The following is a 24,985-nucleotide window of genomic DNA, read 5'->3' on the forward strand; positions in this document are numbered from 1 at the left end:
TCTTCTCTTCTTCCCTCTGACGAATGAGCTAATGTCTGGACAGAATTAGAAGTTTATCACCTTTTGCAGCATGCCCGACAACAGGAAGTTCCAGTTTTTATTGAAAATGAGAAAGCCTGTGAGCTGGACTGCGCTCGTGAACGACAGTCTTAACTCCTGTTCTACACTCAGTTGCTTCGTGAGTTTCTTAGAATGGCAGTTATGTGAGTTTGGAGGTTTATCTACAGTCCCCTATGTGTGTGATGGTGTGCGTGTGTGCACAGGGATATGTTACTGTCCAGACCAAACCTATCTAGACTTGAAATGTAATTACTGACAAACACAATCATGAACCAACATGGGCTTTGAGCCCCTTTGAGTGTACTAAATGGATTCCTGTTAGGAATGGGAATTGAGAGGTGTTGTAACTAACTGGCAGTCTCTGACAGACAGACTGGTTGTAGAGCAGACCGACATAAAAATGTTGTGCTTCCTAATGATGTGCATATTTATAGTGCATTCAAGGATTAACCAGTTTGTAACTTGCATCTTATATGAAAGATTTGATTTGTCCCAATAAAAACTGTATCAACCCCAACAAAACAATACCTATGTAAGGTCTGCCTCCAACTCTTGTCCTCGACCTTCCCACCAGGCTGGTGAACGCACCTCATTCACCCAATCCCCTGAACGCACCCCTCACAGCGGATCCCAATCCCCTGAACACACCCCTCACAGCGGATCCCAATCCCCTGAACACACCCCTCACAGCGGATCCCAATCCCCTGAACACACCCCTCACAGCGGATCCCAATCCCCTGAACGCTTCCCTCACAGCGGATCCCAATCCCCTGAACACACCCCTCACAGCGGATCCCAATCCCCTGAACGCACCCCTCACAGCGGATCCCAATCCCCTGAACGCACCCGGATCCCAATCCCCTGAACGGACCCCACACAGCAGATCCCAATCCCATGAATGGACCCCTCATAGCAGGTCCCAATCCCCTGAATGCACCCGGATCCCAATCCCCTGAACGGACCCCACACAGCAGATCCCAATCCCCTGAACGGACCCCTCAATACCAATCATCTTAATGCCACTCGGTGCTGTCCCTCTGCCCCTGGCAGCCACCATATAGCCTGGTCATTCACACCCTGTCCTTGTGAGATATAGCCTATAATATCGCAACCCTACTAAGTCTGTTTGATTAGAGTTATTCTGTATCATAGATAGTTTGAAAGTTTGTTCTGGTATGTTCTGGTGTCCTGACACGTGCCTGCCGGTCTGACCTTGTTTTTGGATCATCCCGTTTGGTACTGCTGCCTCCTGTCTGGGTAGATACCTGTTTTACTGACCCTCAGCCTGCCCAACGACTACGTACCTGTTCCTGTATACAGTATATTGTTTGATTATCAAATAAACATACTGCGCTCTGCGCTTGGATCCAGTCATCTCTCTGGGTGCATTCATTACAAATCATTAATTTTAATCAACATAATAATGTTAGGTTATAAACACGTTATAAAACATTCGCTGTTGCTTCAGAATTATGTTCCTGTTGTTAGAAACTGTCTTGAACCAAGAAACAGTATCTGTAATAGTAGTAGCATAGTAGTGGCATAATAAAGACATGCTGATTCATTGGATTAAGTTTATATAGCCCAGGGCATTCCTTCTGTTACCCTGCTTGAACAATGTTCCCCCTATGAGGAATTTAACCAACTTACCTACAGTTATTTATCCAAGTATTTGGGGGCTGGGAACACACTGGTATCTAGTCTTGGACCTTTTCAAGCAGTCTAAGACCAATTACTCCCAAGCTTAATTCCATGCTAAGTCTCAAATCTATAAAAGCCTGACTAGAGGAAAATTAAGAAGGAATATGATGAGAACGTTCCCCTCACTCCTCCAGTGAATTTCTATAAAGAGCGAACCTGTGACTTTGAGAGTGTTTCACTGCAGCAGTTGTGTGGAGTGTTGGTTGACTGATGGAGAGTCATCCTTCTCTGAATCTTTTTTTCTCCATTAATATCCTAGATCTGTTAGACTGCTTGAATGGAGTCACGAACAAGTATGTACTTAAAAGATTAAATTGGTGAAATGGTATGAAGTTATTGTAATTCCACTTTACTTGGGATCAAGGTTAATACTTTAACATTGTTGTAATGAGGACAGGTTTTATTGCAGGCTTCATCCAACACAGTGAAATGGAGACCGCAATAAATGCAGATTATTGAAGCACTTAACAATAGCAATGAAAGAATCCACATAAGTATATAGTCAAAAGTGCAAAAACCTAAATGGTTACAAACGTGCCAAAGAATGTTTGAGTCTGGACCGAGTTTTCGTTTGCTATAATGAATGTCTGCATTTCTGAAGAAAGGCTTATTCTACGTGTGAGTGCTAGTCTGCTGGGTAAGGCTCTGAGGCAAAGAAGGTGGCTTAGCTTTCCAACTGAAGCTGTTGTAACACCATAGTTTTTTTTTTTCCATACACAATGTCCCGCGTGTTGCTGGCTAAGAATATTCTTCTGACTGACTGGATGTGGAAGGTATGGAGTGAAATTGACCGCCGACTGGCACTGGGATTTGCATGAGGTCACCATACTCCCAATGTGAGATGGCGACCTTCTACTGCACCTTCACAGGAGCACGATGCTCCATGAGACTCCATTATCACTGACGTCTGACATCTGGCATCAATAGTATAGAAAACGGTCCACAGCACCTCTATTACCCACAGCACCTCTATTACCCACAGCACCTCTATTACCCACAGCACCTCTATTACCCACAGCACCTCTATTACCCACAGCACCTCTATTACCCACAGCACCTCTACTACCCACAGCACCTCTATTACCCACAGCACCTCTACTACCCACAGCACCTCTATTACCCACAGCACCTCTATTACCCACAGCACCTCTATTACCCACAGCACCTCTACTACCCACAGTACCTCTACTACCCACAGCACCTCTATTACCCACAGCACCTCTATTACCCACAGCACCTCTATTACCCACAGCACCTCTACTACCCACAGCACCTCTATTACCCACAGCACCTCTACTACCTACAGCACCTCTACTACCTACAGCACCTCTATTACCCACAGCCCCTGTCCTACCCACAGCACCTCTACATCCCACAGCACCTCTTTTACCCACAACACCTCTATTATCCACAGCCCCTCTTTTACCTACAGCACCTCTAAAACCCACAGCACCTGTACTACCCACAGCACCTCTAAAACCCACAGCACCTGTACTACCCACAGCACCTCTACAACCCACAGCACCTCTACATCCCACAGCACTTCTATTAGCCACAGCACCTCTACAACCCACAGCACCTCTACTACCCACAGCACCTCTATTACCCACAGCACCTCTATTACCCACAGCACCTCTATCGCCCACAGCACCTCTATTGCCCACAGCATCTCCACATCCCTGAGTATCTCTACTGGCCACAGCACCTCTACTTCCCCTGGTTGACCATTTAATTTTTCTATAGATTGGTGACAGCTGTCATCTTTAGTTAATGGGTTGAAGGCAGAGGCAAATCGTTGTGCTTGCACGCTACAACAGGTAAAAGACAGATTTACAACAATAATATACATATATATATACACTCACCTAAAGGATTATTAGGAACACCTGTTCAATTTCTCATTAATGCAATTATCTAATCAACCAATCACATGGCAAGGAAAAGAAAGGGTAAAAACATCCAGTATGCGGCAGTCCTGTGGGCGAAAATGCCTTGTTGATGCTAGAGGTCAGAGGAGAATGGGCCGACTGATTCAAGCTGATAGAAGAGCAACTTTGACTGAAATAACCACTCGTTACAACCAAGGTATGCAGCAAAGCATTTGTGAAGCCACAACACACACAACCTTGAGGCGGATGGGCTACAACAGCAGAAGACCCCACCGGGTACCTCTCATCTCCACTACAAATAGGAAAAAGAGGCTACAATTTGCACAAGCTCACCAAAATTGGACAGTTGAAGACAGGAAGAATGTTGCCTGGTCTGATGAGTCTCGATATCTGTTGAGACATTCAGATGGTAGAGTCAGAATTTGGCGTAAACAGAATGAGAACATGGATCCATCATGCCTTGTTACCACTGTGCATGCTGGTGGTGGTGGTGTAATGGTGTGGGGGATGTTTTCTTGACTTTAGGCCCCTTAGTGCCAATTGGGCATCATTTAAATGCCACGGCCTACCTGAGCATTGTTTCTGACCATGTCCATCCCTTTATGACCACCATGTACCCAACCTCTGATGGCTACTTCCAGCAGGATAATGCACCATGTCACAAACCTCAAATAATTTCAAATTGGTTTCTTGAACATGACAATGAGTTCACTGTACTGAAATGGCCCCCACAGTCACCAGATCTCTCAACCCAATAGAGCATCTTTGGGATGTGGTGGAACGGGAGCTTCGTGCCCTGGATGTGCATCCCACAAATCTCCATCAACTGCAAGATGCTATCCTATCAATATGGGCCAACATTTCTAAGGAATGCTTTCAGCACCTTGTTGAATCAATGCCATGTAGAATTAAGGCAGTTCTGAAGGCGAAAGTGGGTCAAACACAGTATTAGTATGGTGTTCCTAATAATCCTTTAGGTGAGTGTATATATACACTGACACAAGTTTTGTTATATTGGTAAACAAATATATTCAAGTTAGAGTTAAATAATGAACATGGGCATAAAGTGCAGTCTCTCAGCTTTAATTGGAGGGTATTAACATCCATACTGGAGGAAGGGTTTAGGAATTACAGATCTTTAATATGTAGCCCTCTCTTTTTCAAGGGACCAAAAGTAATTGGACAATTGACTCAAAAGCTGTTTCATGGATAGGTGTGGGCCATTCCTTGATTATGTCTTCATCAATTAAGCAGGCAAAAGGTCGGAAGTTGATTCCAGGTGTGGCATTCGCATTTGGAAGCTGTTGCTGTGAACCCACAACATGCCATCAAAGGATCTCTCAATGCAAGTGAAACAGGCCATCCATAGGCTGTGATAGCAGGAACATTAGGAGTGGCCAAATCAACAGTTTGGTACATTCTGAGAAAAAAAAGAACGCACTGATGAGCTCTGCAAACACAAAAAGGCCTGGACGTCCAGGGAAGAAAACAGTGATGGATGATCGCATAATACTTTCCCCTCCACAACATCCAGCCAAGTGAAGAACACTCTCCAGGAGGTAGGCATATCATCGTCCAAGTCTACCATGAAGAGAAGACTTCACGAGAGCAAATAAAGAGGGCTCACCATAAGGTGCAAACCATTCATAAGCCTCAAGAATAGAAAGGCCAGATTTTGCCAAAAAACATGATCTGAGGCATACCACATCATTTGTAAAACACAGTGGAGGCAGTGTGATGGCATGGGCATGCATAGCTTCTAATGGCACTGGGTCACTAGTGTTTATTGATGATGTGACAGAAGACAGAAGCAGCCAGATGAATTCTCAAGTGTATAGGGATATATTGTCTTCTCAGATTCAGCCAAATTCAGCAAAGTCGATTGCACAGCGCTTCACTTTACAGATGGACAATGACGGATATATATACATACAGCTCCAGAAAAAATTAAGAGACCACTGCACCTTTTTCTTTCATTTCTGAAAAAGTTGAAAAAGGAAGGTTTTAGTGAGGAACAGAATTAGGAGACCACTACAAATTGAATGCTTCTGTTCCTCACTCAAAACTTTCCTTTTCAACTTAATTTTTTCCAGGAATAAAATAATCTTCCTTAACCCTATAGGAACCCTGTAGTTTCTGAAAATAAGCACAATTTGATATAGAAAGGCTGTGCGTTTTCAAAAGTTTCATTTTGGGAAAAAAAGGTATAATTATTACCACTTGTGTGCTGTGCGCACATGAGCAGTGTTTTATGGCACAAATGCTGAAACTGATAAAACTCTGCGAATAAGTGTTCATGTAAATGCATATTCTCCTAAGTGCCTGATGTCTCATTTAGCACCATGTGGCTAACAGATGAAAATATGCAGCAGATTAATTCCTGAAGTCCCTCACTGGAGTATCATAGAAGAAAAAATGGAATGCATTTTGCAGTGGCGACATTTGTCAAGGATCTTGATCCTAAAGAGCAGAACAAGTGTATTAAAAAAATGCTTGAAAAGTAATCTAAAAAGGAATTTTTTGTCCCAATTTGAGTGTAGACACAAAGCTCTTAAAAGAAAATCAAGGATTAATTGCTGGCTTTCTTTTTCTTGCTCCGAAGGGAAGAATCACATTTATAAAACACAGTTGTGTGCGTCATCTCAACCTATTATCAATCTGAGTTGGTATCTAGTAGCTACAAGAACATCAAAGCATCTTATCTGAACAATTTAATATCTCCTTTGAATAACTTAATTGCTCTTGTGTCTAACCTGCAATATGTGTTATGCAGCACTAGTTTTAAGACCATTTAATGGTTGCTGCTGCCACCCGTTCCCTGATACCATCTATTAATATGATTATTCATTGTCAGTTCGTTGACAGTCTTGAGCCCAACTGCATGTGGGAGCGAGCACTGTGAGGAATGGAGCATCATCTGGCTGAAGTGGCTGAAGCAGATTCAATTTCAGCCTTCTCTGCCACTGCAATTGTGCTCAGGTACTCCGCAGCTATGAGCTCTGGCCATGAGTGTATTTACTTCAGCCACAGAAGGCTAGAGCCTATACTGTCAAATGTGTGTCTGTTTTTTCTTGGAATCGAGACACTATTATATCAGTCAAGTTAAATGCTTAATGAAATAGGACATTGACTATTTGTATATTATTTGTAATACTTTTAAACACATTTTCATTACTGATTCATTCAAACAAGATACTGACCTGTTGCTTTTTGTCAGTGTAAACTCCTTGCTCATCATTATCCAGAATGTTTTTAATCATGAATAATCCATAATGACGGTAGCATCCATATGAATGTAGAAGTTTTCTAAAACACATTCAATTCTTCATTCATCTGCAAACGCATCAGACACATTTGTAACTTTACAAGCTTGATGTTGCGATTACGTTCAAAGAATATTGAACCGATGTCGAAGGTTTCGAGCGCTTGAGCTGGTTATTGTATTATTTTTAACAATTGTGCTGTCAGGTTCACTTTATCTATTGTTAGAACTTAGATAAAGACCTGATAACATTTGAAATACAGAAAAGATTTCGCATACTTTCTCTAAGATAGCTACAGATTGACAAGGAGATCATCAAGATAGAGCTTCATCGACCCAAACCCTTCTCCTACAAAACTGAGCTGGCTTTGAAATACAGTATATTAGATTTCATGATCAGATCACAGAATTCTGTCATATGATCAATATTATATACAGTTCTTAGTGCTCTGGGTAATATCTGTGGGATAGACCTGTCTACCTGCCTTTAGATTAGGGAAAGCAAGATCATATTGATTGTTCAGTTTGATTGATGGCACATTCTCTAACACTTGGTATTGGGATAAATCAGCTGTTTACAATCTTCATTTAATTTTAAAATAAAAAAGCAATTACTGTACCTTTTCTATACTTTATCCCACCTCTGACCTGAACCAATGTAACTGCTTCAATGCGCTAAATCTGGCCACCAACAAACACAGGAAAGCCTTCCTGCCCTGTCTGAGTTGGCCACATGGTCCTAAAGCCTGTCCTGATTTTCTTTGGGTAAAATGAGTAGCTAAAAGCAAGTTGCTGAATTCATATTTAAATTCAGCTTGTCTGTCTTTTTATGGAACATATAAATCAGTATCAGTTTTTGGTTGCCACTGTATGCAAATCTGGAACACTTTTCAAAAGTCTCAAATTGGATGTTGGTAGCTGTAAAGCAATTCAGAACATTAATTTCTTTGTATCATTTGTTGTGTTAATGTAAGTTGGGCTCACATGTAACATGGATACTGGTCTCAATGGGATTCCCTATTTAAATACATTTCAATAAATCATAAAGCCTCACCCAGCACCAGTCCAAACGCTTACACGGTCAAAAGAGAAGGTATTCTCTTACAAACAACATACAATGACCGTCATTTGTAATTCTATTTTATTATATGGATTACTTTTTGCTACCTTACACACGCTACATTTGAAGAGAAGCCTGTTTAGTTACAATCATAAAAGTGCGTTGTTTAAAACATATCCACAATCGCCTCACATACTGCAAATTAGAAACAGGCAGTGAAATGAAAGAAAAGGTCTTAAGAGGTGTTTCAGTCTGTCCAAACCATTAACCAACTGTCACTGTGAGCAGATTCCTGAGCCTCCTGCACATTGCCAGTGGATTGGCCATGGAGCTGTGCACGGGGCTGGAATGGCCTTTCCAGGTGTACTGGACCTGTGTGTGAGAGCAGAGAACAGAAGGATAGAAGCTACTAAGGAATTAAGGGAACAGAGATCTTTGGTGAACTGCTTTACTGGAAGACACATTGGAAAGCAGATCTGATCCAACTAAGAGATAAATGACACTGCTGTATGTTAGGGGTTGGTCCAGCTGGAGCCAGAGAGGCCATTTAAACAGATAACACATGTGTGTTTGCTTCCTCTTCAGCTCCAGTTAACCTGCTGGGCGCCCAAGGGGGAAACTGTGGAGTTGAAGTTGTAATGCTCTTGGTGACTGTATGTGTGTTCCAGGTCTGGAACATAGAGATAAATACTTATAGTAGAATATATAGGGTGGGACAGGCAGTACTGTGACCAGCAGACATCTAAAGCCACTACTGCCCCCCTCCTTATTGTTTTGGTGGGGGTTGTATTATTGTTAATTAAGTTGCAAGGGGGGCCCATGCGGTGGCATTTGAAATACAGGCCGAGATACATTTTTATCATCAGATCTTTTTTTTTTGTGTGTGACCTCCATTATTCTATAACATCCTTCTTGTTACTGTTCAATACTGAGGACGTGTTAATACTGTACATTCTTCTACGGGCGAGTAATCATGTTGGGTCAGATCCATTGCACACGGTGTGTGTGTCATGCTCCTGTGTGCCATGCGTGCTGTCATGCGTGCTGTCATGCGTGCTGTCATGCGTGCTGTCATGCGTGCTGTCATGCTCCTCTTTATTATCTGCTTCCTGATTGCTCATTCCGACCACCTTCTGTTTTGTTATGACCAACCATCTGTCATGGGGATATACAAGGTAAACTGTGTGGGAATCTCTAGGATTATTTACAACATGACAGGACCTGATATCTAGTGGAGCTCATCAGTTTTCTCCCCAGTCCATTACTCTTCAAACAGATCTGATGCATGTTCTCTGGTTTATTGGATGACTAGTTGCTTCATCCCCCAAAGCAAAGAGTTGTGGGATGATGCTCATGTACACGATAGCAATCTAACCGCCCCGTTTGGTTTTCCGGCTAATTTCTCCACGTTCAGAGAAGAACGTTTTGTGATCTCCATACAACTGACCGAAGAAAGATGTTTGTGCTCTAAGGAACCTGGCAAGCAAACAGCATCCCTGTAAATCTTCAAAATATACCATGTGAAAATCTTAACATTTTGGGCACCTTTGGGCATAAATCCATTATTGAAGGGACGAATAGTAAAAGCGATGTGTTAGAGCCGGTTTACTGTTTAACCATGAATACCCTCTTAACTGCCCCTGGCTTCTGGGTTGCGATGCCCTTCTTGCTTGTCACCTCTGAGCGTAGCTGGGTTTTACACAGTGATTGTTTATGAACTTAAATCTTGGGTTGCAACACACCCTGATTTGGCTTCTTCTGCTCCTACTTGATGAAATGTGTTCTTCTCTCTCCCTCTGTACTGGGGAGCTCTCGATTCACGTGCCATTGCTTGGTCGGCTTTTATAATGCTTTTCAGGTCATCCTGAAACATATTAACATTTACCCTTTGACCTGTGTTCTTGTTCATTAGGTTGTTGCACCGTGTCTAACAAGACATCATGTGCTTGTTCAGCAGTTCGGGCGCTCAGTACTCAGTGAGTGTTGAGCAAACCAAAGAGAAAGGATCAAGTAAGGGGAAAGTGAAATCTGTTTTATTATCATTTCTGTATCTACCGAGAGGATGTTTGTATTATGAATCACATGCTCTGCACTCTCAGAAGGTGTCTAGAGGAACTTTTTGTGGTTCAAAAGTGTTAGACACCTGCAGAACTTTCCGGTTTAATATGGTTTCTCTTGCTGTTGGCACCGGTAAGAGGCAGACACAATGTTTTGGACGCTGCTTGTGTGTAGAGAAAAGGTTGGATTACGAGGAGGTGTTAGAAATTGGATACTGCTATGACAACTGATCTATTTTTCCCCTTAGTCTATGTCCAGCAAACTGTTACAAAAGAAATGTAGGAATGCAAAAAACATACAACGAGCAGGAAATACAATGAATTCCTCTCTGGGGTTCAAATCTCAGATATGAAATACTAACTGAATGTTTTGCTGTCAACTCTGTCCTCTGAGTTTTAAGATCTGCTAGTTTCCATAAACTGTCAAGTCAGAGGTCCGTTGTGTGAAGAGAGACTTTGCAGATGAGGGTTCAGCCACACAGGACCTTGGTTTATCTAGTGCTCTTGAACTTCAAACAGGTGAGTGTTCTGGGGGAGGACGCAGGGGGGAGAAGATGGGGGGGATAGACGTTCCTGGACGCAGGGGGAGAAGATGGGGGGATGACCGGACTGCCTATGCCAATAACACTTGATGAGGTTAGCAGGAGGGAGCTCTCGGAGGGCTTGAGGTCTATGTAAGTGCACCAGAGTGTTTTACCAACTGTCTGTTCCAGAACCTGATGGGAAGCTGTAATCACCATTTGTCAAAGAACTATCAGGGGAGAAACTTTTTCCATTTAATGCACTTTAAACATGAACTTGATGTGAAAACACAAGTGCATCTGAATTGTAGAATGGTGACCCGATTTTTCATCTGAAATAAAATGGTATCAAGAACAAAATTCTTCAGTAAACAGGTCCTCCCTCATGAATGACGATCAGTGTACATTTGTAAATGCTGGATCTCTATGGCAAGATGCTCCATTCAGCCGCGTGTCATCAAAATGATTCCAGTGATTCCAGTGATTCCAGTGAGCGTATCTGCCAGAACAGCTCAAGATATAAACATGCTCTTGTTATAGGGCCACTGCCTAGTAGATGTGAATGTCTTTGTAAATCCTGTCTTGACAGGATTTGCTAAATGAAATTATGACCTTGCCTCATCACGACCCCAGGGCAGGTATAGGTGGTTGAGGAGATTATGACCTTGCCTCCTCACGACCCCAGGGCAGGTATAGGTGGTTGAGGAGATTATGACCTTGCCTCCTCACGACCCCAGGGCAGGTATAGGTGGTTGAGGAGATTATGACCTTGCCTCCTCACGACCCCAGGGCAGGTATAGGTGGTTGAGGAGATTATGACCTTGCCTCCTCACGACCCCAGGGCAGGTATAGGTGGTTGAGGAGATTATGACCTTGCCTCCTCACGACCCCAGGGCAGGTATAGGTGGTTGATGAGATTATGACCTTGCCTCCTCACGACCCCAGGGCAGGTATAGGTGGTTGAGGAGATTATGACCTTGCCTCCTCACGACCCCTGGGCAGGTATAGGTGGTTGATGAGATTATGACCTTGCCTCCTCACGACCCCAGGGCAGGTATAGGTGGTTGAGGAGATTATGACCTTGCCTCCTCACGACCCCAGGGCAGGTATAGGTGGTTGATGAGATTATGACCTTGCCTCCTCACGACCCCAGGGCAGGTATAGGTGGTTGATGAGATTATGACCTTGCCTCCTCACGACCCCAGGGCAGGTATAGGTGGTTGAGGAGATTATTACCTTGCCTCCTCACGACCCCAGGGCAGGTATAGGTGGTTGAGGAGATTATGACCTTGCCTCCTCACGACCCCAGGGCAGGTATAGGTGGTTGATGAGATTATGACCTTGCCATCCTCACGACCCCTGGGCGTGTGTATAGGCGGTCGAAGATTGAGGCGTGTCCTCCTGTGTCCATCTTGCCAAGACGTTTTGCTTCCTATCATACTACTGGCTCAACCAGGACAGATACAGGATATTGAGCTTAATGCCAACTGTCCCAACCACAAGAAGCAGCTGCAATTTGACAAGTCAAGGCATCACTAACATCTGTTCTACATCATAAGCCTGGAGGTATTTCCCTGTGTGACAGCTTCTTGTCATTGTTGTTACTTTCATGAACATCGCATAAACCCATCGATGCATGTTAATCATTTTGGTGATGTTGTCACCCAACTCATCCTCCAGGCTGAGAGAGGCATTCTTCTGGGTTTCCTTATCTGCCTTTACACGGAAGCGCTGGAGACACTCAAATGGCCAGAACACGTGTGAGTCATTCAGTCCGTCCTTGGGTTAGCTGGAGGCTGATGAATGATCCAGAGGAACGGAGGCAACCCAGTACAGGCAGGTACACAGAGCTGTTTAGGGAAGCCAAGGTTGAGGTTACAGAAATACACCAAGGCATAAGAGACCCAAGGAACTTGAGGGGTTCAGGAAGTATTTGTACTATAGGCCAGTCCAGTCACATTATGCTTTAAAGCTGCTGGATGTCATTGATGCTAATTGGGACGTTTTCAACCTGGAATGGAGTGTGTTTGGCATGTGCCGTAGCATTCAAATCTGTTATCCCTTTTAGAACCTCAGACCTGGATAAATGGTGTTGTCTTCACTGTACAGTATAATTTGCACACACTCATCACACAGACACACTCCCAACTCTCTCTCTCATATACACATAAATACACCCTCACGCAGGGTGACCTCAGAATGATCTAAGAGGGCTTCGGGAGGGGCGGGGGGGGTTACCTGTGTAGTGTAGACCGTAGTGCCAGAGGTTATAAGAGGAATGTTTTCCTGACGTGTCTCACACAGGCCACATGGCATCCATAAAGAAACTCTTCTCTGATGTCATATGACTCGTGGTTATTTGGCTGGACAGGTTTGACCCTTAGGGGAAAACAGATGGCTGTTGTCAGGGGATAAAGATACCGGTGTGACACTCCGTGATGCTGTTATCACACCATCACACCCACTGACCTGAAATGTGAAAACCAACAATACTTTATTTCCTGTGAAATGCTGGATGTCAGACTGGATCTGGACCCTGTGTACTTGGTCTCTGGTAGTTTATAAACAATCGTTTTTAACAGATTGAAGTCATTTTGAAGTCAAGTGGTCCACGGAATATGTTCTGAGGATTATGTTTATGTTGAATGCCAGACAATTTTATTTTCAGTATGAAAAATAAGGAAGCACTAAGTCTTGGTGTAAAATAGAGCTGTCTTATTGCAAAATAAATGAACAAATTATTGAAAAATTAATTTAAAGGATTCTTTTAGAGCTGCAACAACAGAACCAGTAACAGAAAAATTCTGTCTTTCACATAACAAAATGTTTTTTTTGAATGTTCGGAAAGATAGTGCCCTTGAGTCTCACGTGGGCTTAAAGTACAGAGATCAGGACCACCGAGGCATATCTGAAAAGCCTGCTGCTTTCCACACTGTTTATTCAAACAATAAGCTCATAGGCGTCCATCCTGCTTGAGGGAGTCGCTAAAGTCTGATGAGCTGAAGAATGCTCTGCTGTTCTTCACATATTTTGCCCTAGAGTGATGCAAGGCCAATATGCACCTCTTATTGGAGTTCTCTGTGTCACAACAGGCTGTGTGTAAAGCCGTTCTTCTGTAAAGCCTCTGTAGATCAGATTGAAATCGGTCTGAAATCAGTGTTAGAAACAAAAGCCGCCCAGAGGCTCACTAGGATGGAAGACATTGGACCCGTTTGTTCAACTATGACCAGTCTGTTATAAGTTATAAGTTCCTCTAGTTCTTTTCTTGAGTGTTTGGCTAATTTATGGGTATTTCGCTGATGTAAGATTCCCCCCATTTTCAGGATAAATTATCTATTGTTGCTCAAACTGTCAAGGAATTGTCAACTGTGTCTTAACTGTGTCCATATTAAGTGGTTATCACCTTTTACATGGAAATCAACTCATGCAACTCACTTAACCTCTTCCTCCTTGACAATGAAGAACTCTCTGACTTCCAGCCCTCAACGACGTCCCCTCTTCCCCAGAACCAGTATAAACTAACGAGGCCTGAGGGGCATCTGCCAACCAGATTATTTATCCTCCTTGCTCTGACAGAGTAACGATTAACCACATAGATTGCTATGTGGTTAACGACTGCTCATTAATGTCTGCAGACTCAATGGGATCAAAGTGGGAATCACTGGAGGGCAGTGTCATGGGGTCAGGGGCCAGTGTGACCTCCCGCTGAGTTAATAAGGACAGCAGGGAAGCAAGGCGGGGCCCCGGCAGGGGACGCCCCCTCTGAAGTACCCGCTGAGGAGCAATGTCCTGAACGAAAGCAGGGTTGAACGCTGTGTGGTGAGGTGGTGGTGACACCGGGCTGTGAGCTCTTATCACTTCCCACAGACATTTATCTCCAAATGGACAGCGACCTGAACAACAAACTTTGGACTTGTTTCAGGGCTTCAGATTAAGGAACATGCTTCATGCTGAATATGGACTGAGCACAAGGTCCAACAAAGACTTTTCTTAACTCTCAGTTGGGTAGATGGGGGGGGTGGGGGGGTGGGGGGGGGTGCTATTGGGATTAAGTGCCTCGCTCAGGAACAGAACTTGTCGGCTCAGGGATTCGATCTGGCAAGCTTCTGGTTACCGATCAGAAGCCCGAACTGCTAGGTTACTTGCTGTCGTATATAATATGTGCTTCATTTGCGCCAGGAAACCGTTCATGTTGCTCTGAAAAGTTGAGATAACAGTGTGGTTATGTGTGATATCCTTGGATACATCCACCCAAACCAAGAAGGGAGGGCCAGTGGAGGCTTTGATTTAGGCTTTTAGGTGAGACGTTGTGGAGCTGGGTTGGCCTGGTTGGGCTATTAGCAATGGTTCCTTTCTCCTGGACAATTCCTCGTATCCTTAGAAACCAAATGTGGGTGTGGCCTGGTATGGACATATGGCGACCCATCCTTGGTTTCTGAGGCTGTGTGGACATGCAAACACTCAACCTGACCAGGAGCAGCTGGGCACTGCAGCTGCCTGCATCTTTATCATTACACAGATATCTATTCGAAATGTTCCCAGTATTTACCTGCAAGTAAAACATACAGTCAGACATCGATAAAATTACTGGAAAATATTGGTCAACTCACTGACTTCTTCAATAATATTACTATCTAATCAGACAATTCTTGCCCAGCTTATCCTTTGCATGCAGGACTCTTGTGGCACAAACAATATAAAGCAATGCTCGGTATTCAGAATGCTTTTGTGGCAACAGGTGGTTAAAAGCTTGAGGAAGAAAGGTCCTTATACTATCCCCCTCCACCAAACTACTGATTAAATGTTTATAAGCAATGTTTCTCATCATCAGGTACTGCTCAGACATGACCTAATCTCAGCAGTAACAAAGTAGTCCTGATTTGCCTGATATGGTTAGAGCTATTCTTTGAAAACAGGCTTAAACGATTTCATATATTTTTAAGGGGCTGAGATTAACAGACTTGTTTCAGCGACACCACTCATTGTTGATTTGTTTTAGGATATATCCTGATCAAAGAGATTGCTTCTTTGCAAATAATTCAGAGTTCAGTGCATCAGTCCTAAATTCTTTGCTGAAGGGAACTCTCAACACCTACAGGATATCTGGGTCTCTACATGGTCGGTCAAAAACTACTTTGTTGTTCTTCTCTGTATCTGTCCCTCTCTCTATTTCTCCCTCTTCTTTCCTCTTCCCATCTTGCCATCTGTATATACACACCCCAGTATCTGGCGTGTCTGTCCGCTGACCTACCACTGACCCATCCCTTCATCTGGCCTTGCCTGTCCACTGACCTACCACTGACCCATCCCTTCATCTGGCCTTGTCTGTCTGCTGACCTACCACTGACCCATCCCTTCATCTGGCCTTGTCTGTCCACTGACCTACCACTGACCCATCCCTTCATCTGGCCTTGTCTGTCCACTGACCTACCACTGACCCATCCCTTCATCTGGCCTTGTCTGTCTGCTGACCTACCACTGACCCATCCCTTCATCTGGCCTTGTCTGTCCACTGACCTACCACTGACCCATCCCTTCATCTGGCCTTGTCTGTCCACTGACCTACCACTGACCCATCCCTTCATCTGGCCTTGTCTGTCCACTGACCTACCACTGACCCATCCCTTCATCTGGCCTTGTCTGTCTGCTGACCTACCACTGACCCATCCCTTCATCTGGCCTTGTCTGTCCGCTGACCTACCACTGACCCATCCCTTCATCTGGCCTTGTCTGTCTGCTGACCTACCACTGACCCATCCCTTCATCTGGCCTTGTCTGTCTGCTGACCTACCACTGACCCATCCCTTCATCTGGCCTTGTCTGTTCGCTGGCCTACCACTGACCCATCCCTTCATCTGGCCTTGTCTGTCCACTGACCTACCACTGACCCATCCCTTCATCTGGCCTTGTCTGTCCACTGACCTACCACTGACCCATCCCTTCATCTGGCCTTGTCTGTCCACTGACCTACCACTGACCCATCCCTTCATCTGGCCTTGTCTGTCCACTGACCTACCACTGACCCATCCCTTCATCTGGCCTTGTCTGTCTGCTGACCTACCACTGACCCATCCCTTCATCTGGCCTTGTCTGTCCGCTGACCTACCACTGACCCATCCCTTCATCTGGCCTTGTCTGTCTGCTGACCTACCACTGACCCATCCCTTCATCTGGCCTTGTCTGTCTGCTGACCTACCACTGACCCATCCCTTCATCTGGCCTTGTCTGTTCGCTGGCCTACCACTGACCCATCCCTTCATCTGGCCTTGTCTGTCCACTGACCTACCACTGACCCATCCCTTCATCTGGCCTTGTCTGTCCGCTGACCTACCAATGACCCATCCCTTCATCTGGCCTTGTCTGTCTGCTGACCTACCACTGACCCATCCCTTCATCTGGCCTTGTCTGTCTGCTGACCTACCACTGACCCATCCCTTCATCTGGCGTGTCTGTCCGCTGACCTACCACTGACCCATCCCTTCATCTGGCCTTGTCTGTGCGCTGACCTACCACTGACCCATCCCTTCATCTGGCCTTGTCTGTTTGCTGGCCTACCAATGACCCATCCCTTCATTTGGCCTTGTCTGTCTGCTGACCTACCACTGACCCATCCCTTCATCTGGCCTTGTCTGTCTGCTGACCTACCACTGACCCATCCCTTCATCTGGCCTTGTCTGTCCGCTGACCTACCACTGACCCATCCCTTCATCTGGCCTTGTCTGTCCGCTGACCTACCACTGACCCACCCTTCATCTGGCCTTGTCTGTCCACTGACCTACCACTGACCCATCCCTTCATCTGGCCTTGTCTGTCTGCTGACCTACCACTGACCCACCCTTCATCTGGCCTTGTCTGTCTGCTGACCTACCACTGACCCACCCTTCATCTGGCCTTGTCTGTCCGCTGACCTACCACTGACCCATCCCTTCATCTGGCCTTGTCTGTTCGCTGACCTACCACTGACCCACCCTTCATCTGGCCTTGTCTGTTTGCTGGCCTACCACTGACCCATCCCAGTATCTGTCTGTGTCTGTCTGTTGTAGCCTATCACCGACTCATCACATTATCTGTTTTTGTTTGTCTTGTTTTTGTTTGTCTTTTTTGTTTGTCTTCCCACTGATTCATCCCCATATCTGGCCGAGTCTGTCTGCTGTGTTGTTGCCTGAGCATTCTATCTTCCTGTCTGTGACATGACCAGCACAAACTAATAACACTGATAGAAAGGTTCTCTGTGTGTCTGGGTGTGTGAGTGTTGTGAGTGTTGTTCTGTTATAGCTGGAGGAACTGTATGTTATTCTGAATTTCCCTCGATTAGCGGCTTAGCGGCTTCTCACACTTCTGTCCACCTGCTTCGTTACCAATGGACAACGAGTTCACAGGCATGTGTGGTGGTGTTGGTGTCACAACCTTACTAAGACTGGTGTTGTCACAACCTTCTGAAGACTTCCAAGTCAGCGAATGGAGAACACATAGAGAACACATAAAGAACACATGGAGAACACATAGAGAACACATGGAGAACACATAGAGAACACATAGAGAACACATAGAGAACACATGGAGAACACATGGAGAACACATAGAGAACACATGGAGAACACATAGAGAACACATAGAGAACACATGGAGAACACATGGAGAACACATAGAGAACACATAGAGAACACATGGAGAACACATGGAGAACACATAGAGAACACATACAGAACACATAGAGAACACATAGAGAACACATGGAGAACACATAGAGAACACATAGAGAACACATAGAGAACACATGGAGAACACATAGAGAACACATGGAGAACACATAGAGAACACATGGAGAACACATAGAGAACACACAAACACCTGTCAACACCCCTGGTTTGCTCCCCTATAGTGAGCCGTGATGGATGTCCATGTACTAATGACTGGACTGATTAAGCTAGAAAGCTTATTGTTACTCCATATGGAAGTAAGGAAACAAACTATGACACAGTGCAAACAGTTACATGTAACATTGCTTACACATTTGGGTTTGAAATGGAGCACGCTGAAATATCTGAGCGAGAAAATAGCTCTCGCGTGTTTTGTGGTTGCATGACAGCTTGGTCGTGTTAGCTGTGTTTGTTGGTTGGTGTGCTGAATGATAACTCATTCTCTCAGACATTCCTCACTGGTGATGCCTAGGCTCGCTGCTCGAAGGAGCTGATAGGAGGGTCATTATACTGGAGCACTAAGGAGCCTGAAGCATCAATGCAGGAGAACAAGGGGCTGAACCACCTGCCTGGCTGGAAACATTTTAGTCTGTGGAGAAAAAAAAAACTGAAAAGGGGAAGAACAGTTGTCATGCTTGACTGTGTAACGATTCAGGACAATTGACACAGATATTTACGATGCCAGAGCTCCAAGTTTCCTTAAAGTAATAAATTAAAGACATACATAAGGCACTAGGTAACTGGCAACACAGGTCAGGGCTCTGCAATGGTTTAACGGAAAACAGGACTCAACAATGGATTCTGGTAGTGGTGTGTATAAATAGACAAGGGGTGATTGTTAATTGCGAACACGTGTGCTCAATAAACAGGTGACATGGAACAGGGATACCTAGAAACCAGCGCAGTGGATGTTGTGGGTGTCACAATCTGTCAGCATTGTAATTTAATTGGAAATACCTGTTTACATTCACATGCAGAGTAATGGCTCCATTAAAATAAAAGCCTCTTAGGAATTAAATGAGTGGGTATTTGCTTTAGCCTGTTTAACACTGGACATAAGCGACTCTGGAACTCTATAAACTATATTTAGCCAGCTAGATTCCACTGTTCCTAACGACCGCACAGAGCCTCACTGAGATGAAGACATGGTTTAGTTTTATTTTCTAAAAACACATTGATTAATGAAAACACTTCTGGATATGATTGTCTTATTGTAGGTTTTAAAGCCGGACATTTGTGGGACAGCTGGGACATTTACAAAAGCGAAAGTGGACTCACTGGATGTTTGGAAGGAACTCCTTTGTTCTTGAGAGGCATTTATTACAGGACAGAAGGGGACAATTCCATCTTCACAGTTTACAGTGAACATAGTTTCACTTTTGCTGACAGTGCAACTTATAAATGCATGTTAAAGTAGATTATAAAAAAACGAACAAAGTTTCTCTCTTCTTTCCCCAGATGTTGATGAGTGCTCCACTGCGAATGGCGGCTGTGAGGGACATTGCTGCAACACCATTGGAAGCTTCTACTGCAAGTGTCCCGAGGGCCGTCAACTGGGCCTGGACGGCAAGGCCTGTCAGGGTGAGAAAGGTCACATGACTGGTGGGTGCTGGGACAGACTGACAGACTGACTGGTGGGTGTTGGGACAGACTGACTGGTGGATGCTGGGACAGACTGACAGACTGACTGGTGGGTGTTGGGACAGACTGACAGGCTGACTGGTGGGTGTTGGGACAGACTGACAGACTGACTGGTGGGTGCTGGGACAGACTGACAGACGGACTGGTGGGTGTTGGGACAGACTGACAGGCTGACTGGTGGGTGCTGGGACAGACTGACAGATGGACTGGTGGATGCTGGGACAGACTGACTGGTGGATGCTGGGACAGACTGACAGGCTGACTGGTGGATGCTGGGACAGACTGACTGGTGGGTGTTGGGACAGACTGACAGGCTGACTGGTGGGTGCTGGGACAGACTGACAGACGGACTGGTGGGTGTTGGGACAGACCGACAGACTGACTGGTGGGTGCTGGGACAGACTGACAGACGGACTGGTGGATGCTGGGACAGACTGACAGATGGACTGGTGGGTGCTGGGACAGACTGACAGACTGACTGGTGGATGTTGGGACAGACTGACAGATGGACTGGTGGGTGTTGGGACCAACTGACAGTCTGACTGGTCCTCCACAATGACCTATGGCTGGCTCTGTACTGTTTTCTCCACTTCAGATAGAACACACAGCCAAAAACTGTCCACAACCCATTTCGAAGATCTGGTCAACACTGCCTGGTCAGAAAAATGCTGAGTTCAATGACTTGGCCCTAGAAAGCTGACAGTGCTAAAGTCCAGGTGCTCTGGGGATTGCAGGTGGCAACAGGTGCCCGTGACCTTTGACTCCTGACCTGAGACCTTGGCACTATCTAGTGAGGGCATGAGCATTGTCCACCAGTGAAGATAGAATGGAGACATGTCGGAAGCTGTGGAGGTCTCAGAGATAGTGTGCTCCGTAAAAACTCCAAGGGCAAATAACGGACCCTTTTTGATTCTGGGTAGGTGCTCTGTGTTTTTATACAAGACAGCGCACTCCAGGTCAAAATGTTTCTGTGGTTGAGTTGAGAGGCGGGGGATGGTCAGAATCTGCCCTGAACAGCTGTCGGGATCACTGAGACAGACGTGGGTGTCAGCCGGGTCCCAGGCTCTTTCTGGCCGGGTCAGGACGCTGTTCCATATTACATTCAGACTCCATTCAAACCCCAACCCAACTCGCAGAGTTTCAGCCTCATTTCTGAATGAGAGACGTCCTTTGTATCCTGCTATAATCCTCTCACACAATGGTCCTATAGGATGTTAACCTCCAAACCTTTTCGCCACCTATTACCATTCAGGTACTGAGGGACTTCTACAAAAGAAATAGCCTGTCTGGTGGAAAAAAGAAAAACCGTTTAGAACAATATTCTGGTATTTTCTTCTTGAATACAGTATTTTATTATTTAACATTATTTATTTTAGTTTATGAGCTTCCTTTATGTTCAGTTAGGCAGGTGATTGATCTGAATGGATCGGCATGTGGATATTTAGTCCCTCAGCTTGATCACATAAAACCGTTCGACGGCTGTGAAAAGGCTCCTCATACAGCAGACAGCCCTCTCGTTGACCCCCTCTTCAGCCTCTTCTAGAGAAGACTACCTAATTAAAGTAGCGTTTAGTTCATTATGAGAAGGTATTCCCACAAGCTAAGACGGCGGTGTCGAGAAAAGGGGGAGTGGTGTAAGCATTGTAGTCTGAGTGTATTGTCGGTCTCGTATAATCACCTAAGATAGAAACTGCCCATTACACCAGCCCTGGAAACAGATCAGCTTAGCACAAACATTTTACTTTCAAATCATGAGAAGCAGTTAATGTTATTTCTTGTTCCAAATACATTCCTACATCTCATCTATCATTCTGCAATATTCCCAATGTCTGTCTTTCCGTAATCCGGTCAAATCATAATGGTTTTTGAACACTGGAACTTAACAAAGAAATCTGGTGTATGGTTCGGGATTTGGAGCGATTGGAAAATAATTTTGTCCCAACCGCCGGTTCGAACAGCTCTCCTCTCTGATGGGTTCTCCAGATGGGTTGTAAATTCACTGTCCTTGGAGGAGCCCTGTCCGTGTCTCCTCATCCCCCCGCTGTTGCCTGGAACATGAAAAAACATGGAACGTTGCGTGAATGGTTCTGGAACGGCCATAAACACTCTGCTGCACATTCACAATTAAGTCATTTAGCAGATACTTCTATTCAGAGCAGCTTACTGTAGTGTGCATTTTTATACTGACCAGTCATCTCAAAATGTGAATGAATCTCCAAATTCCAGTAGTTTCTCATGAGAAAGTAATTAAAGACACTGCAGTTTTAGTGTGCTATCTGAAGTGACAGGATTTGAAAAAGACTTATCCCAAAACTGTCCAGAAACTGGAGCCCAGTTAGTGTATAAAGTGGTCATAAACATAGTGTTTTTTTTAAGTCTGTCTGGGAAACATCAATTCCACCACCAAGCCCACCTTTTTCTTGTCAGCCATCAGCTATCCTTCACAGAGATTGATGTTAAATAAAAGAGAACTGAAATGCCGGGACCTTCTTATTGCTTTTGACTTCTAAGTGTGACCCAACCTTGACAGGCATGCGTATAACCCCTCCTCTTAATGCTTTCCTCTGGATTAGCCATGTAACACGTGATCTGTGTGGCTTCACGTCTGCTGGATCACTCAAATCAAACCATGTATGAAACATTGTGTGTTATTCTATTCCTCCAAAAATACACATCACTGTTAATCATGGCCCATACAGGGATTATGCTGACACGCACATTTGTTCTACAGGGTTTGTGCGTCTCTATACTGGGCACTGTGTAGACCTGGGTTCAAAAATATACTGTAGCTTACAACTGGGTTGAACTCGCCTGTCGCAATAGTCACAATTGTCCACCGCCCATTTGGCACTCCAGGAAGCAAGCACACACTGATTGTCTGTCCACGTGTCTCCCCTGCAGATGTGGACGAGTGTGTGGAGCTGAATGGTGGCTGCCAGCAGACCTGTGTGAACACAGAGGGTTCCTACCACTGCGAGTGTCACCAGGGTTACCGCATGCACACTGACGGAAGGACCTGCATTGGTGAGTTGCGACCATGTGTGACCAACCAGAATTCAAACCCCCTTCTGACCTAAAGTCTAGTGACTTTGTCTTAGGCATATATAGCCAACACTGTCAAGTTTACTCAGCACACAAGCGCCATTCACCAGACAGCCTTCGTTACACAGGCACATCGTTTGTGCTGTAATTTACAACCTTATTCAATTACAACGTGATTTCCTTTTTGCCATGTTGAATGATTCTGTTTTTGTGTTTGTTGTTACTTTGGCCCTGTGTAGCTGACAAAGCTAACATCTTGTGCTGCCTTTGAAACCCAAGGAGACTAGACCATCATTTAGACTTCCACCAAATGAGAAAGCGCCTCTGTTTTTCATTTCCTCACATAGTTCCAACATGAGAGAACATAAAGATACCCTTTACCCATTAGGGGAATGTGCCCCCCCCCCATGTCATCCTGTCTATTTCCATTTAAAATGTTGCGATTCAGTTACATTTTAATGTGAAACCAAGGACTATTAAATGTCACATGTCATCACCAGATGTTTACACCTTATACATGATAGATATTTTGACATGTGAAAATGAACTGCAGGCTCACAAGTTATAAAACTCCACTCGTGAAAATCACTGATTTACATCTGGATTTGCAGATTTACTTCATTCATGTGAAAAATCAAGAATCTATTGGATTTTCATGGGAGTGATCAAATTGTGTTTATATATGTTAGAAATGTTCCCTTGTATAAATCAAAATGCAGTTCCACATTCATGGTGATTCATGGTGATTTTGACATCAATCAATCAATCAAATGTGTTTATAAAGCCCTTTTTACAACAGCAGTTGTCACCCGGCCTTACATACAGTCCATATCAGGATCTTCCCAACTGTTAACCTCCTCACGTGAAAGTTTAGGGTTAACTGCAACAATGCAATTCCAAATTCTGTAATACCATTCTTTAAAAAGGTTAATTAGCTACCTGAGCTTAACAAATATATTCTCTATAAATAATTATGGAGTTTGTCATTTTGCTTGGAGTTGCATTGATATTCATTCCGGAGACAGTTTATCAGGTACACATCTTCGTTTACAAAATGGATCACTCCTACGGACAGGGAGTCACGTGACTTCGATATAAAGTAGGTGGATGGACACTGAGGCGTTCAGGTACTGTTTGATTATATGTATGAGTTAACATTGAAACAGTGTGTAGAAAACACTGCCTGATGTAAATGGTCTTGTGTCCTGATGAGTCATGCTGATTTTGGTAACAGCTGAAGACTGATGTAAAAAAATTACCATGAATCCAGGTGAAACATAACGCATCCGAAAATCATGGGCAATTTTCACACAAAACATAAACATGTAAATAATATTTGTTGTGGATTTGTGTCCTTCACAGTTCCACCGTCTTCACACGGATTTTAACAAATCTGTGTCTGAAAAACACAAGAGCGGATTTGACTTATTCAGCACGGATTTCTTTTCTCACAAATGATTCAAAACAGGGTGGAAAGATCCCCAGAGCCCAAGTGGAGAAGCTGAAACCTGGAAGCACACCCTGTAGAGCTCTCTGTTGTCAGTCCATAGTGAAGACGGGAACAACACAGAGCTTTTTTTGGGGCGGTTGTTTCAGTTGCGGACAGGCAGGGTTTCTGCTGTACTCACCAAACTGTGGTGGACACTTTCTCCCTTTAATCTTTCAGTCCGACCATGGTCATTTCTTGTCTTTCTGTCTGTCCCGACTCTGAAGCTGTGAACTCCTGCTCTGTGAAGAATGGCGGTTGTGAACAACGTTGTGTGGGCATGGCCAATGACCACTTCAGGTGTGAGTGTCATTGGAACTACCAGCTGAAGAGGGATGGGAAGCACTGCCAGTGTGAGTCCTGACTACAGTTCACAGTACAGCAATAGCCTCTTCTGGTTGGAATGGAGAGTTAAATATGATTTAATACAATCCCTATAACAAACAGGAGGCAGGTTTAGGTGGCATGAGCAGAATATGATTCAGCAATTAGACACTTGAGAAACACAATCTTCTTAAACTTACATACAGTGAGGGGAAAAAAGTATTTGATCCCCTGCTGATTTT

At 44.5% G+C, this 24,985-nt stretch overlaps 1 protein-coding gene across 1 annotated transcript in view; it reads left to right on the forward strand.

Annotated features, from left to right (window-relative positions):
- The window catches only part of LOC105026904 (multiple epidermal growth factor-like domains protein 6), a 58,102-nt gene that overhangs the window by 7,460 nt on the left and 25,657 nt on the right, over positions 1-24,985 (forward strand). Inside the window, exons 4-6 of the mRNA XM_020055396.2 lie at positions 19,709-19,831; positions 22,793-22,915; positions 24,647-24,772. Coding sequence (XP_019910955.2) covers positions 19,709-19,831; positions 22,793-22,915; positions 24,647-24,772 — 372 coding nt within the window. The remainder of the gene's footprint in view (positions 1-19,708; positions 19,832-22,792; positions 22,916-24,646; positions 24,773-24,985) is intronic.

This window comes from Esox lucius, chromosome 1 (assembly GCF_011004845.1).
Source record: "Esox lucius isolate fEsoLuc1 chromosome 1, fEsoLuc1.pri, whole genome shotgun sequence".
In the NCBI taxonomy this organism is placed as follows: domain Eukaryota; kingdom Metazoa; phylum Chordata; class Actinopteri; order Esociformes; family Esocidae; genus Esox; species Esox lucius.